Genomic DNA, 13,101 nt, shown 5'->3' with positions numbered 1-13,101 from the left:
CATGTTCGTTTGTCCGTTCTGTAGATTAACGTATTTTCGCTGTAAGTAATACTGGACTGCCATGTGTGTGTGTGTGTGTGTGTGTGTGTGTGTGTGTGTGTGTGTGCGTGAGCAGTGAAGTTCTGGCCTCTGAAGGTGGAGGGACCCCGCAACGTGACCACCATGGAGGGGGGCACTGCGCTCTTCCGGTGCCGCGTGCTGAACGACCCTAACGCCACCATCCGCTGGACGAAGCCCGTGCCTCTCTACAACAGCGGCAACTCCGCCCTGTCCTCCTCCAACTACCGGGGAAACCCCGAGGTCTGTCTGTCTTTTTTTCTCTGAATGTCCATGATTTGATTCGTACTCACACTTTTAGGTCTGTCTTTTCCTCTGAATGTCCACAATCTGATTTGTACTCACACCTTTAGGTCTGTCTTTTCCTCTCAATGTCCATAATCTGATTTGTACTCACATCCTTAGGTCTGTATTTTCTTCTGAATGTCCATAATATGATGTGTACTCACACCTTTAGGTATGTCTTTTCCTCTGAATGTCCTTAATCTGATTTGTACCCACACCCTTAGGTCTGTCTTTTCTTCTGAATTCCCATAATATGATGTGTACTCACACCCTTAGGTCTGTCTTTTCCTCTCAATGTCCATAATCTGATTTGTACTCACATCCTTAGGTCTGTATTTTCTTCTGAATGTCCATAATATGATGTGTACTCACACCTTTAGGTCTGTCTTTTCTTCTGAATACCTATAATATGATGTGTACTCACACCTTTAGGTCTGTCTTTTCTTCTGAATACCCATAATCTGATGTGTATTCACACCCTTAGGTCTTCCATTTCCTCTGAATGTCCATAATATTATGTGTACACACACCTTTAGGTCTGTCTTTTCTTCTGAATACCCATAATATGATGTGTACTCACACCTTTAGGTCTGTCTTTTCCTCTGAATGTCCATAATCTGATGTGTATTCACACCTTTAGGTCTTCCATTTCCTCTGAATGTCCATAATATGATGTGTACACACACCTTTAGGTCTGTCTTTTCTTCTGAATACCCATAATATGATGTGTACTCACACCTTTAGGTCTGTCTTTTCCTCTGAATACCCATAATCTGATGTGTATTCACACCTTTAGGTCTGTCTTTTCCTCTGAATGTCCATAATTTGATGTGTATTCACACCTTTAGGTCTTCCTTTTCCTCTGAATGCCCATAATCTGATGTGTACTCACACCCTTAGGTCTGTCTTTTTCTGTGAATGTCCATAATCTGATGTGTATTGACACCCTTAGGTCTGTCTTTTCCTATGAATGTCCATAATATGATGTGTACTCACACTCTTAGGTCTGTCTTTTCCTGTGAATGTCCATAATCTGATGTGTATTGACACCCTTAGGTCTTCCTTTTCCTATGAATGTCCATAATCTGATGTGTACTCACACCTTTTGGTCTGTCTTTTCCTCTGAATGTCCACAATCTGATGTGTACTCACACCTTTAGGTTTGTCTTTTCCTCTGAATGTCCATAATCTGATGTGTATTTACACCCTTAGGTCTGTCTTTTCCTGTGAATGTCCATAATCTGATGTGTATTCACACCCTTAGGTCTGTCTTTTCCTGTGAATGTCCATAATCTGATGTGTACTCACACACTTAGGTCTTCCTTTTCCTCTGAATGCCCATAATCTGATGTGTACTCACACCCTTAGGTCTTCCTTTTCCTCTGAATGCCCATAATCTGATGTGTACTCACACCCTTAGGTCTGTCTTTTCCTCTGAATGTCCATAATCTGATGTGTACTCACACCTTTAGGTATGTCTTTTCCTCTGAATGTCCATAATCTGATGTGTATTCACATCCTTAGGTCTGTCTTTTCCTCTGAATGTCCATAATATGATGTGTACTCACACCTTTAAGTCTTCCTTTTCCTCTGAATGCCCATAATCTGATGTGTACTCACACCCTTAGGTCTGTCTTTTCTTCTGAATGTCCATAATCTGATGTGTACTCACACCTTTAGGTATGTCTTTTCCTCTGAATGTCCATAATCTGATGTGTATTCACACCCTTAGGTCTGTCTTTTCCTCTGAATGTCCATAATCTGATGTGTACTCACATCCTTAGGTCTGTCTTTTCCTGTGAATGTCCATAATCTGATGTGTACTGACACCTTTAGGTATGTCTTTTCCTCTGAATACCCATAATATGATGTGTACTCAGACCTTTAAGTCTTCCTTTTCCTCTGAATGCCCATAATCTGATGTGTACTGACACCCTTAGGTCTGTCTTTTCCTGTGAATGTCCATAATCTGATGTGTATTCACACCCTTAGGTCTGTCTTTTCCTGTGAATACCCATAATATGATGTGTACTCAGACTTTTAAGTCTTCCTTTTCCTCTGAATGCCCATAATCTGATGTGTACTGACACCCTTAGGTCTGTCTTTTCCTCTGAATTTCCTCAATCTGATGTGTACTGACACCCTTAGGTCTTCCTTTTCCTCTGAATGTCCATAATCTGATGTGTACTCACACCTTTTGGTCTGTCTTTTCCTCTGAATGTCCACAATCTTATGTGTACTCACACCTTTAGGTCTGTCTTATTCTGTGAATGTCCATAATCTGATGTGTATTCACACCCTTAGGTCTGTCTTTTCCTGTGAATGTCCATAATCTGATGTGTATTCACACACTTAGGTCTTCCATTTCCTCTGAATGTCCATAATATGATGTGTACTCACACCTTTAGGTCTTCCTTTTCCTCTGAATGCCCATAATCTGATGTGTACTCACACACTTAGGTCTTCCATTTCCTCTGAATGTCCATAATATGATGTGTACTCACACCTTTAGGTCTTCCTTTTCCTCTGAATGCCCATAATCTGATGTGTACTCACACCCTTAGGTCTGTCTTTTCCTCTGATTGTCCATAATATGATGTGTACTCACACTCCGAGGTCTGTCTTTTCCTCTGAATTTCCTCAGTCTGATGTGTACTGACACCCTTAGGTCTTCCTTTTCCTCTGAATGCCCATAATCTGATGTGTATTCACACCCTTTGGTCTGTCTTTCCCTGTGAATGTCCATAATCTGATGTGTACTCACACCTTTTGGTCTGTCTTTTCCTGTGAATGTCCATAATCTGATGTGTACTCACACACTTAGGTCTTCTTTTTCCTCTGAATGCCCATAATCTGATGTGTACTCACACACTTAGGTCTTCTTTTTCCTCTGAATGCCCATAATCTGATGTGTACTCACACTTCGAGGTCCGTCATTTCCTCTGAATTTCCATAATCTGATGTGCGCACTCGCATCTCTAGTGCTCATTATTCTTTACTGAATAATAATCGTAAGTTCTGTTGTGGTCTTGCCTTTTCCTCCACTGTTATGTCCATTCTAAAATCAACACTGTCCCTGAAGACAAACCAATTGTTTGAAACCTTGGACACTTCGTATGAAAAGTGAGTCTTGTTTTACAACATGCAGTTGTTGTGTTTTTTATGGAACGTTTTTCACGAGTAAATTTTGCAGACTAAGCAGTCATCTTTTATTTTATCGCACTATCATTTCCAGTTAGTAGAGTCCATGAAGACAAAAATCCATGGTTCGACACGTCAGATACTTCTTATCAAAGCGAGTCTCGTCTTTCAACCTACAATTTGTTATTATTTATTTATTCTTAAAAAAAAAAAAAAAATCTTTTGTTCATAAGTTTTATAGACTCAGCTTACTTACTTTCAGCCCATTACGCCCTCTGGCACATAGGGCAGCGACAAAGAATTACCACTCTTGTCTATTTTGGGCCAGTCTCTGAATGAAACTCCAGGTGTGCTTCAGGTTGTTGAGTCCTCCTTCGACTCGCCGTGGTCTCTGGCCTACCTCTCTTATGCCTACCTTCTGGTATCCAGTAGAAAGGGTTTCTTCTTCTTCTTCTTCTTGTTTCCATAACTCACCGAACGCTGACATGGGTTACAGGATCTTTAACATGCCTAATTGATCTTCTGCTTGCTTGTAGAAGGGCGATGTGGCTCACCAGTCATCTTTGTTGTGTCTGTTGGGCAGTTCCTGGACAACGAGGAGAACCCGGGAGTGCTGGAGCTCCGTAACGTCACGGCGGACGACGCCGGGGAGTATCGGTGTCTGGCGGGCAACCTCTGGGGTCTGAAGTACACCTCGGCCTTCCTCACCGTCATCCTCACCACGACACCCCCCACCACCACCACCACTACAACAACTACCACCACCACCACCACCACCACCACAACTACCACCACAACAGGTTCGTACCACGTAGGCTGTTAACTAAAGAGCAGCTGGTGAAGTCTGAGTGCGTGACCTGGGCTATCTCTACCTTCCCTTGACAATCGAGGCTGAAATGAGCCCACGGTAATCCTCTTTCGCATGTTTCTTATGTCTGTCTGTCTGTGTTGTCTTTGACGGCAATCAGGTTTAAGTAGAAACAAATAAAACTGCTTTATTTTATTTTATTTTTTTTAAGCTCGCCTGAAGGATTTTATGTAATTTAGTACTCTTTGGGCGACCTCAAACAATGACACCACCTGCGGGCATAATGAGCGCAAAAACTGTCTGCTGATGCCCGGATGTAGCCTAATGCTTTGCCGGCTGAGACATTTACACTGCCTAGTCAAATTAAGAATTAGCGACGGCTGAAAGGTATTTGATTTTTAAATATAATATTGTGTGGATTGTTTGGTTTTGGCAAAGAGCAAAAGGAGTTAAGGCTCCTGTCGATTTAACTTAATATTGGTATCAAATCAAGTACTGTGGTAACTGCTTTTATAAATACCCCATGCCGTTGACAAGAAATTTCTCCAGAAGTACTGATCGCCGAAAGGTCTATACTATTTCATGAAGTCTCCCTAATGCAGTGTTTGGCAATGTTCTCAAAACGGTTAGTTTTTAGCAGAAATCCAAATGTACAGAATAAGAAGGTGGATATAGTTTCCCAATATATATATATATATATATATATATATATATATATATATATATATATATATATATATATATATATATGTGTGTGTGTGTGTGTGTGTGTGTGTGTGTGTGTGTGTGTGACAGTTGCTTTCAATGTCATACAACCGTTCTTATTTCCATAAATTGGTTGTCATGGTGATTTTACATCTTTCGTGCTTGTTTTTCCAGAACCTCCAACAACAACGACGACGACACCCAGCACATCGACCCCCACAACCTTCTCGCCGTTTTTCCGGCCAGGTCGCACCTTCTACCCGCAGCCTTACACCTTCGGCCCCGACCTCTACGTCACCACCACCCGCCCTCCCCGTCACCACCGCAAGGACCGGAAGGAGAAGGGCCGCCGCAAACACGGCAAGAACGGCAAGAACGGTAAGAACGGCCGGCGCCGCAAGAACAAGAAGAAGGACAGGACCACCCCCACCACCACGCTCCGCACCACGCCCATCATGACCCCCTTCCCCCCTGCCGCCTCCCCGTCATCCACTTACGAAAGCTTCACGACCATCTGGAACATGGACGACGGGATGGGCATCGGCGACAACGACTTCCCCGAGGACTACAGCGACGAGGACGTGGACGAAGGGGTGGAGGGGAACCTGGAGGGGTCAGTAGAGGCAGGGGAGGGGCGGGTCAGCCTCCGCACCATCTACACCATCGTGGGAGCCATCGCCGGCGTCATCCTGCTCATCGGCCTTCTGGCCATCATCATCGCCGTGTGCTGCGGGCGGGAGCAGAACGCCGGGTACAAATCCACCCCGGTTTAAGAAGGCCTTGTCCTGCCTCTCTCCCCCCCACACCCACCCCACCCCACGCCCCCATATTTCTCCCTGGGTAGATTGGTCACTAACCAAGGCCTGACTTTGGTGGTAGTGAGGAACTTGTCTGTTGTTGACTGAAGTGCTATGGGTCTGGTTGTTTTTTTATTATCTGGTGAAAGCACGTCCTGTGTCCTGTATGGAAGGCATCTCAGAAACTGTTTTGTGGCGATGCATGGTGATGCATACTGTTTGTTGATGATGAATGCTGCTCGGATGTTGTTGATTGAACAATTTGTTATTATTGACGAAATACTTTTGAAATTGTTGAACAATATAACTGAGAGGGAAGGAGGGAGGGAGGAAGGGAGGGGGTGGTCAGTCAAATGATCAGATAAGAAACTTCTCCAAAGAGGAGAGCAGAGAAGGGTTTTGATCCTCACAGCATGCAGCATACGAGCTTCACTCAGTTCTAAACTGCATTGATAAACTAGGCATGGATGAGAAAAGAGAAAAGACCCCCCCAAAAAAAACAACAAACAAACAAACGAAAAAAGAAGAAGAAAACTTGGCAAAGTTTGGGTAAATGGAAAATGACAGATAACATAACAGAAATACAGAACTTTTTTTTCTACGTCCGCAGTTATCACCTCAACCTATATAACAAGTCAGAAGAAGAGACAGAAACTCAAGGGTTATGGTTAAGAGGAGGGGAAATAAGAATTGAGACGATTTCATTATGATCGAAAGATGCTGGCAACTACGTAGAGAGAAGGGGGTCAGGGGCAAGGGAATTTATGATATCTAGAAGATTCTTATGATGAGAGAGAGAGAGAGAGAGAGAGAGAGAGAGAGAGAGAGGATGCTGCATACATGATGTACTGTTGACAGTGTTCACAGCTGTCCTTAAAGTGTCCATAGATAGCATATACTGGGTAGATGTTTTCTGAGTCGTCTGTAAGGTAAATATTCCCACAGTGGTTCAGTAACCCTGATAGTTAAATGTTACCAATAGGTGAATGTTGCTACAATGATAAGAAACTCTTCATTGGTGAATGTTACCACAGTGACAAGTAACTCTGATAGGTGAATGTTACCACAATAGTCAGTAATTCTGATAGGTGCATATTGCCACAGTGGTTAGTATCTCTGATAGGTGCATATCACCACAGTGGTTAGTATCTCTGATAAGTGAATATTACCGCAGTGGTAACTACCTCTGATAGGTGAATGTTATGAGTAACTCTGGTAGGTGGATGTTACCACAGTCGTCAATAACTACGATAGGTGAATGTTACCTCAGTGGTCAGTAACTCTGATAGGTGAATGTTACCACAGTGATGAATAACTCTGACAGGTGAATGTTTCCAATAGGTGAATGTTGCCAGAGTGGGAAGTAAGTCTTGATAGGTGAATGTAACGACAATAGTTATTCTGATAGGTGAATATTACCACAGTGGTAAGTAACTCTGTTAGGTGAATGTGATGAATAACTCTGATAGGTGAATGTTGCCACAGTGGTCAGGAACTGTAATAGGTGAACGTTACCACAGTTCTCGTTATGCTAGGCAGCGAGCGACCTTGAATCAGGTCAGTTGTTTACAGACTCGTAAAACCGACCAATGTCTCTTTCCTTCCTTCATCCCGTCCTGAATATGACATGTCAGCAGTCCTGGGAACCCTTTCTGCATGATGCTGTGGGATTCCCTGGCTCTGGGAATCCCTGTCTGTGTGCTAGTCACAGAACTGCATATCCCAATGGTCACCGGTTACTTAGTTACATTGTTACTCTTCTGCTTTCATAGTCATGACTCAGCAGTTCAAATGTTCACATGACAGCTGTTCAAACATTTATGATTTTAGCATTTCAAATGTTTGATTTCATCTGTTCAAATGTTTGTGAGTCGTCAGTTCAAGTGTTCATGATTCAGCACCTGAAATATTCAGGGTTTGATATTTTAAATGTTCGTAGTTAAGCAGTTTCTGATGTTCGTGGTTTTGTAGCTCAAACATTGACTTCTGAGCTGTTGAATATGTTATTCATATCCCAGTACCTTAACAGATCGCAGTCCAATAGTCGAATTGTTCATGTGTTCATGTCTAAGAAGTGTCAGCAATCATGTTTAACAGTTCCCATGTTCATGATTCAACAGGTCAGCTTTGAACTTGATCATGTGAATAGAGTTCAAGCTGAAATGTAATGTTTTCAACTTCACGTCTTTGTGTTGCTGTGTCTCAATGTAAAAAAAAACCAAAAAAAAACCACCCAAAAAACAAAAAAACAAAAAAACAAACAAACAAACAAACAAAAAAACCAACAACCAAAACATGTTGCAGAATCAATAACAACAAAGTGTACTTTTCATAACGAATGTCACAAACAGATCACCAGATTCATTGCTGTGTTTTAGCAAACATGGTGGATCTGTACGAAGGATAGGGGAAGTAACTATCGTTCGTCTTGATTAGCAAAGGGAGACAATCGAGTTCTGTCAGCATGTTACAGGGACCAGTGATCTGGGAACATAAGAGGTAGGTATGGTAGAGAAAAGAGGAAGGAAGGTTTGTTGGAGTGTGTCTGGACAGATAACAGACAGCTTTCATGCAGAACCAGCAGACTGCGATAACCATCACGATTTCGGTGCTGACCGTGCATGTGAGGTCACAAGCACATGAACAGACTTGGACCAGGAATGCAGAAAGAATGGAAATAAATGAGAAGAAGATAAAACCTGTGGAACTTTTCAAACTGATGAGTTATGTACATAACTGGCGGATGGAAAACTGGAAGATAACGGTTTGTATTTATTAAACTTGAAAAATGCTGAAATATAGAAGAAGAAGAAAAAAAGGTGGGACGATGGTGATCAGAGGAAATTTTCTGCCCAGTGCATTGGGTTTAACATCAGGCTTAAAAAAGTAGATGTGGTGTAGCGTTTTTGGACCAGTCTGCAAGATGTGACACCTGCTTAAAATTACTGAAAGGAAAATTCAGAGCCATGAAGAAAGAAAGAAAGAAAGAAAGGGAGGAAGGAAAAGTACACCGCAGAATGTCTTTTGGTTTTTTTTTTTTTATCGACATGAGACAATTGCAACACTCAAACTGAACACCGCAGAATGTTTTTTCAGGGGTTGCATCGATATGAAACAATTGCAAGACTCAGCCAGACACCAAACGGAAGATGACTGTGTCCATCTCGTCTTGACAGAGAGTTGGGTAGGTAGTTGTCTGGTGACCTGCGCATTCAGTTCTCTACCTTGTGAGACTGTACTCAATGGGAGAGGCTGAGCACGTGCAAACGGGACGCTTAAAAGGGAAGGACTTGTTGTTGTGGTCATCTGGATCATGCCCCATGTCTTCTTTGATAAATTAAAACCGTACTGTCACGGAGCCTAATAAAGTGAATAGTGCCTAAGTGAGGGGGAAATGGCGTTGAGTGTTGAGACCATTTATTGTGGTGTACTTTTTTTCTGTGTGTTACTCATCATAATGGCATTTTATACCATGATATACATGTAACTGATCCATCTTCCATTCAGAAAGCTAGAAGGTTATGTATGTGATTTCTTTTTTTCTGAATACTCAGTTAATGTTTCCTGTATACATGTCAAACGTATTTACATGAATGTGTTTGTCTGGATGTGCATGTATCAGGTCAGAGTCAGTCATATTGGGCCAAACCATTTTTGTATCGGATATATATTGAACAAAATACTTCTAGTCATATTGTGTCAAGCCATTTTACATTATATTCATATTCAACAAAATACGTCTTTGTATGGGAAAGAGGCAGAGCATAAATACAAAATTGATCGGACGGGGAGTCACATAAGGTACAGACTCTCATTGACAAAAACCTATCAGAAACATACACACAGACTGAGATAGAAAGACAGATAGACAGACAAACAGACACACACACGCACACACACATACACACAGACACAGACACACACAGACACACACACACTTACACACAGACACGCACACACACACACACACACACACACACAGAGGACTGAGCTGAAGAGAATGAGAGTATATTGCATGTCACTGCACTGCATTATCTGCCTGTTATCTGCTTCTCTTTTGTCACTTTGGCCTTGCGACTCAGCAGAAAAAGTGTAGCTCATCATTTCTGGTTTATTGTTTTTCAATATGGACTGAATCGTTTATTCACATACATAAGATATTAACGTTCTTTATATCAGCCATTAGAATGAATATCCACATAGACGGTTATTTTTATGAACGCGCATTTGTATAGGACACCTCATTTTGTACATACCCATGTACGTGTGTGTGTGTGTGTGTGTGTGTGTGTGTGTGTGTGTGTGTGTGTGTGTGTGTGTGTGCGCGTGCGCGCGCGCGCATGTGTGTGTGTTGTGTTTGTTGTTTTTGTTTTTTGTTTTTTTCAACCTTATACCTGTCCCCACCCGAGCCCATCTTATTATTATTATTATTATTATTATTATTATTATTATTATTATTATTTATTGTCTAATTTTATCTGGTTGAATCTTTAGCCCATTTTCAGATGGGATTATTTTGATTTGTTTCTTTTCATTTCGTTTTATTTTAATGACACATCATTTTACTTGATTTGGTTTTTATCATTTTGTTTTATTTTATTATTATTATTTTTGTGATTGATTTATTTACAGAGCTCCATTGCTCGAGCACATTCACTGATGATGACTCATGACCTTTTCTGTTGATTGATTGATCGACTGGCTGTTTGATGGATTGATTGATTGAAAAGTAGGTCTTTTTCATCATGATTTTCATTATTTATTCACTTATTTCTAATGTATATATATATATATTTGTTTGTAAATAAATGTTGCATGACGTGAATGTATAATATTCATTTCCTCCTCCGATTGGAGTGTGTTTGTTAGATGTGGCTTTTTTTTCTTTTTTTCTTTCTTTCTTTCTCCCCCCCCCCCCCTTTTTTTTTTTGGGGGTTGGTATTATTTTGTGTAGCACAAGATTAGTGTCCGTGTATTTTCAGACTAATGATTGTTGTACTGAATATCAACATTCTTTTGTTCGTATTTTGTGCAGACTGTGCTGCAAAGAAAATTAAATTCAATCACTTTTCAACATTGCTTCTTTTTTTTTTTTAATGACTCCCCTGACTCTGTCAAAAGCAAAAGTCATGTTTTAATGTATAATTTTTTTCTTAGAATTATTTGAATCCATCTCTGTCTGTCGGTGCTCAGTTTCTCTGTCTCTTTTCCGGTTTCTCTGTCACTCTTTCTTTCTGTCTCTCTATCTGTCTTTCTTTCCCTGTCTCTCTCTTTCTCTTTCTGCCTGTCTCTGTCTCTCTCCAACTCATTCTCTCTCCCTTCCTTTTAAGTCTGTGTGTGTGTGTGGGGAGTGTGTGTGTGTGTGTGTGTGTGTGTGTGTGTGTGTGTGTGTGTGTGTGTGTGTACATGCGCGCGCACGTGTATCCATGGTAAACGTTGACAATATATATTAAGAAAAAAAAAAATTCTGGTCAGTCCGCAAGCAGTATTGGAACCAAACTTGATAGGATGGTAGTTCATATCCATTCATCCCCTTTATTATAATATAAGGTCAACAGGGTGATAAGTGCAATCTCAGTTAAATGTTATTTTATAATATCCGATTTTCATATCAAACTTTGTATCGTGATTGGTTGCTATGGCGACAGCCCTTTTGAAATCCAATGTCATATAAGGTCAAGATCATGAAATGGCATATTAGGATATTAAACTGGAAGATGCTTGTGAGAATAAGTTCTTTTTGTTTTGTAAGTCATGCGGCCAATTAAATGGTTATCACACTTGAGTCTTGAAGACTTGTTTTGTTTACGATATTATGAGTATTGTTTTATTTTATTTTTGAGTAGTCATGGATGGGTTCTTCCTTAGTTTAGACTTGAGAAGGAGAACCTTTCTCTTCACTGCGTGATCATCCTCCAGTTCTTTTCGAGACACTTGATAATTTAATTTCTTTCAAATTGCTTTTAGGTTACCTTCTTAACTTTCCTGTTAGAAACACACCATCCTTCTTTCTTTGTCTTTCCTGTCTTTCTTTTTCTCATCATCCATTAAAGAATTTCTACCTTGATTTCAAACATCTTTTATCTATTTCGGTATGTGTCACTCTGGGTTTGCTTCAGAGTTTCACATTTACATATGAGAGAGAGAGAGAGAGAGAGAGAGAGAGAGAGAGAGAGGAGTGTGTGTGTGTGTGTGTGTGTGTCTCCCCGTTTCTTCCAAGCTTAATATATCCATCCATGTTGTCTTCACTATTGATACATTTATATGAGAAAGTGTGTGTGAAGAACACGAGTCCATTTTCAATTATGAAGGAAGGACAGAAAGTACAACGAACGAAGAGAGATGATGAATACAGGTGACGAAGACAGCACACTCGCTGAATAATAGTTGGTCGGTGTGTCGTCACAAGGCCTGACCACCGCACCTGATGTCAGACATCTGCGTGTGTGTGTGTGTGTTGTGTGTGTGTGTGTGTGTGTGTGTGTGTGTGTGTGTGTGCGTGTGTGTGCGTTTTCTGCAGACGTGGTGTAGCGTATATGGATCAGTTCAACGCACGCACTGACAGCCGTGTTCCCGAGGTTCAGCCATTATGTGGATTCAGTTGTCACCTCTTGGCACCACTACTGTACAGAAATTCTTCTGCAGTGTCTTTGGCAGACCTGACTGCTTTGTACCGAAAGAGTCCCGTGTACAGAGTGTGTGCAATACCTCAGCCTTTTGTTATGTAGTGATGCATGCCAGCCACAAAACTTTTTTTGTTCTCGAGTTTTTTTTGTTTTTGTTTTTTTAGTCATTCGATTTTTTTTTCGTTTATTTTAGTTTGTTTGTTTTCGTGTATTATTGCACATGGTAGTTCATACATATTCTGTATAGCTCTTGCATAATATGCAAACAATAACTGGATGTGTTGCTGATTGATTACTCATGCCTTTCTGATAGAGAAAGAAATTTCAGTCCAAGAGAGTCGGGAGAATAATACACAATCAAGACTGAGTATTTGCTGTGTATCATATACATCGGACCTTTGGAGAAAAAAAAAAAAAATGTTTGTATGTTGGTACTTCTATGTTGTGTTCTGAATAAAGTCATCGTCTACTTCCATTTTCAAGGAATATGTTTTTTTGTTCGTGTGGGGAGGCAGGGAGAGGAGAGGAGAGGAGAGAGAGAGAGAGAGAGAAATCATAGTCCAAGGGAGGTAACAATGTTAAACAAGCAAAAATTTTCAATGTAAGATAACGGCCCTTGGTTCTCCATCGTCGTTCACAACCGCCGCGCTGACCAGCTGAATTCAGATCGGTGTTCCCAACA

General features: G+C 41.0%; 1 protein-coding gene across 3 annotated transcripts in view; it reads left to right on the top strand.

The window, feature by feature from the left end:
• LOC143293537 (uncharacterized) overlaps positions 1-12,901 on the top strand; it is an 87,292-nt gene extending 74,391 nt beyond the window's left edge. For 2 of the 3 annotated variants that reach the window (XM_076604459.1, XM_076604457.1), the window contains exons 5-7: positions 116-300; positions 4,067-4,283; positions 5,171-12,901. In XM_076604459.1, coding sequence (XP_076460574.1) covers positions 116-300; positions 4,067-4,283; positions 5,171-5,769 — 1,001 coding nt within the window. In that variant the 3' untranslated portion in view covers positions 5,770-12,901. The remainder of the gene's footprint in view (positions 1-115; positions 301-4,066; positions 4,284-5,170) is intronic. The other variant, XR_013056781.1, reaches the window with a different exon arrangement.
• Positions 12,902-13,101: the final 200 nt, after the last annotated feature.

This window comes from Babylonia areolata, chromosome 19, assembly GCF_041734735.1.
Source record: "Babylonia areolata isolate BAREFJ2019XMU chromosome 19, ASM4173473v1, whole genome shotgun sequence".
NCBI lineage: Eukaryota > Metazoa > Mollusca > Gastropoda > Neogastropoda > Buccinidae > Babylonia > Babylonia areolata.
This window is presented reverse-complemented; position numbering and strand designations above follow the sequence as displayed.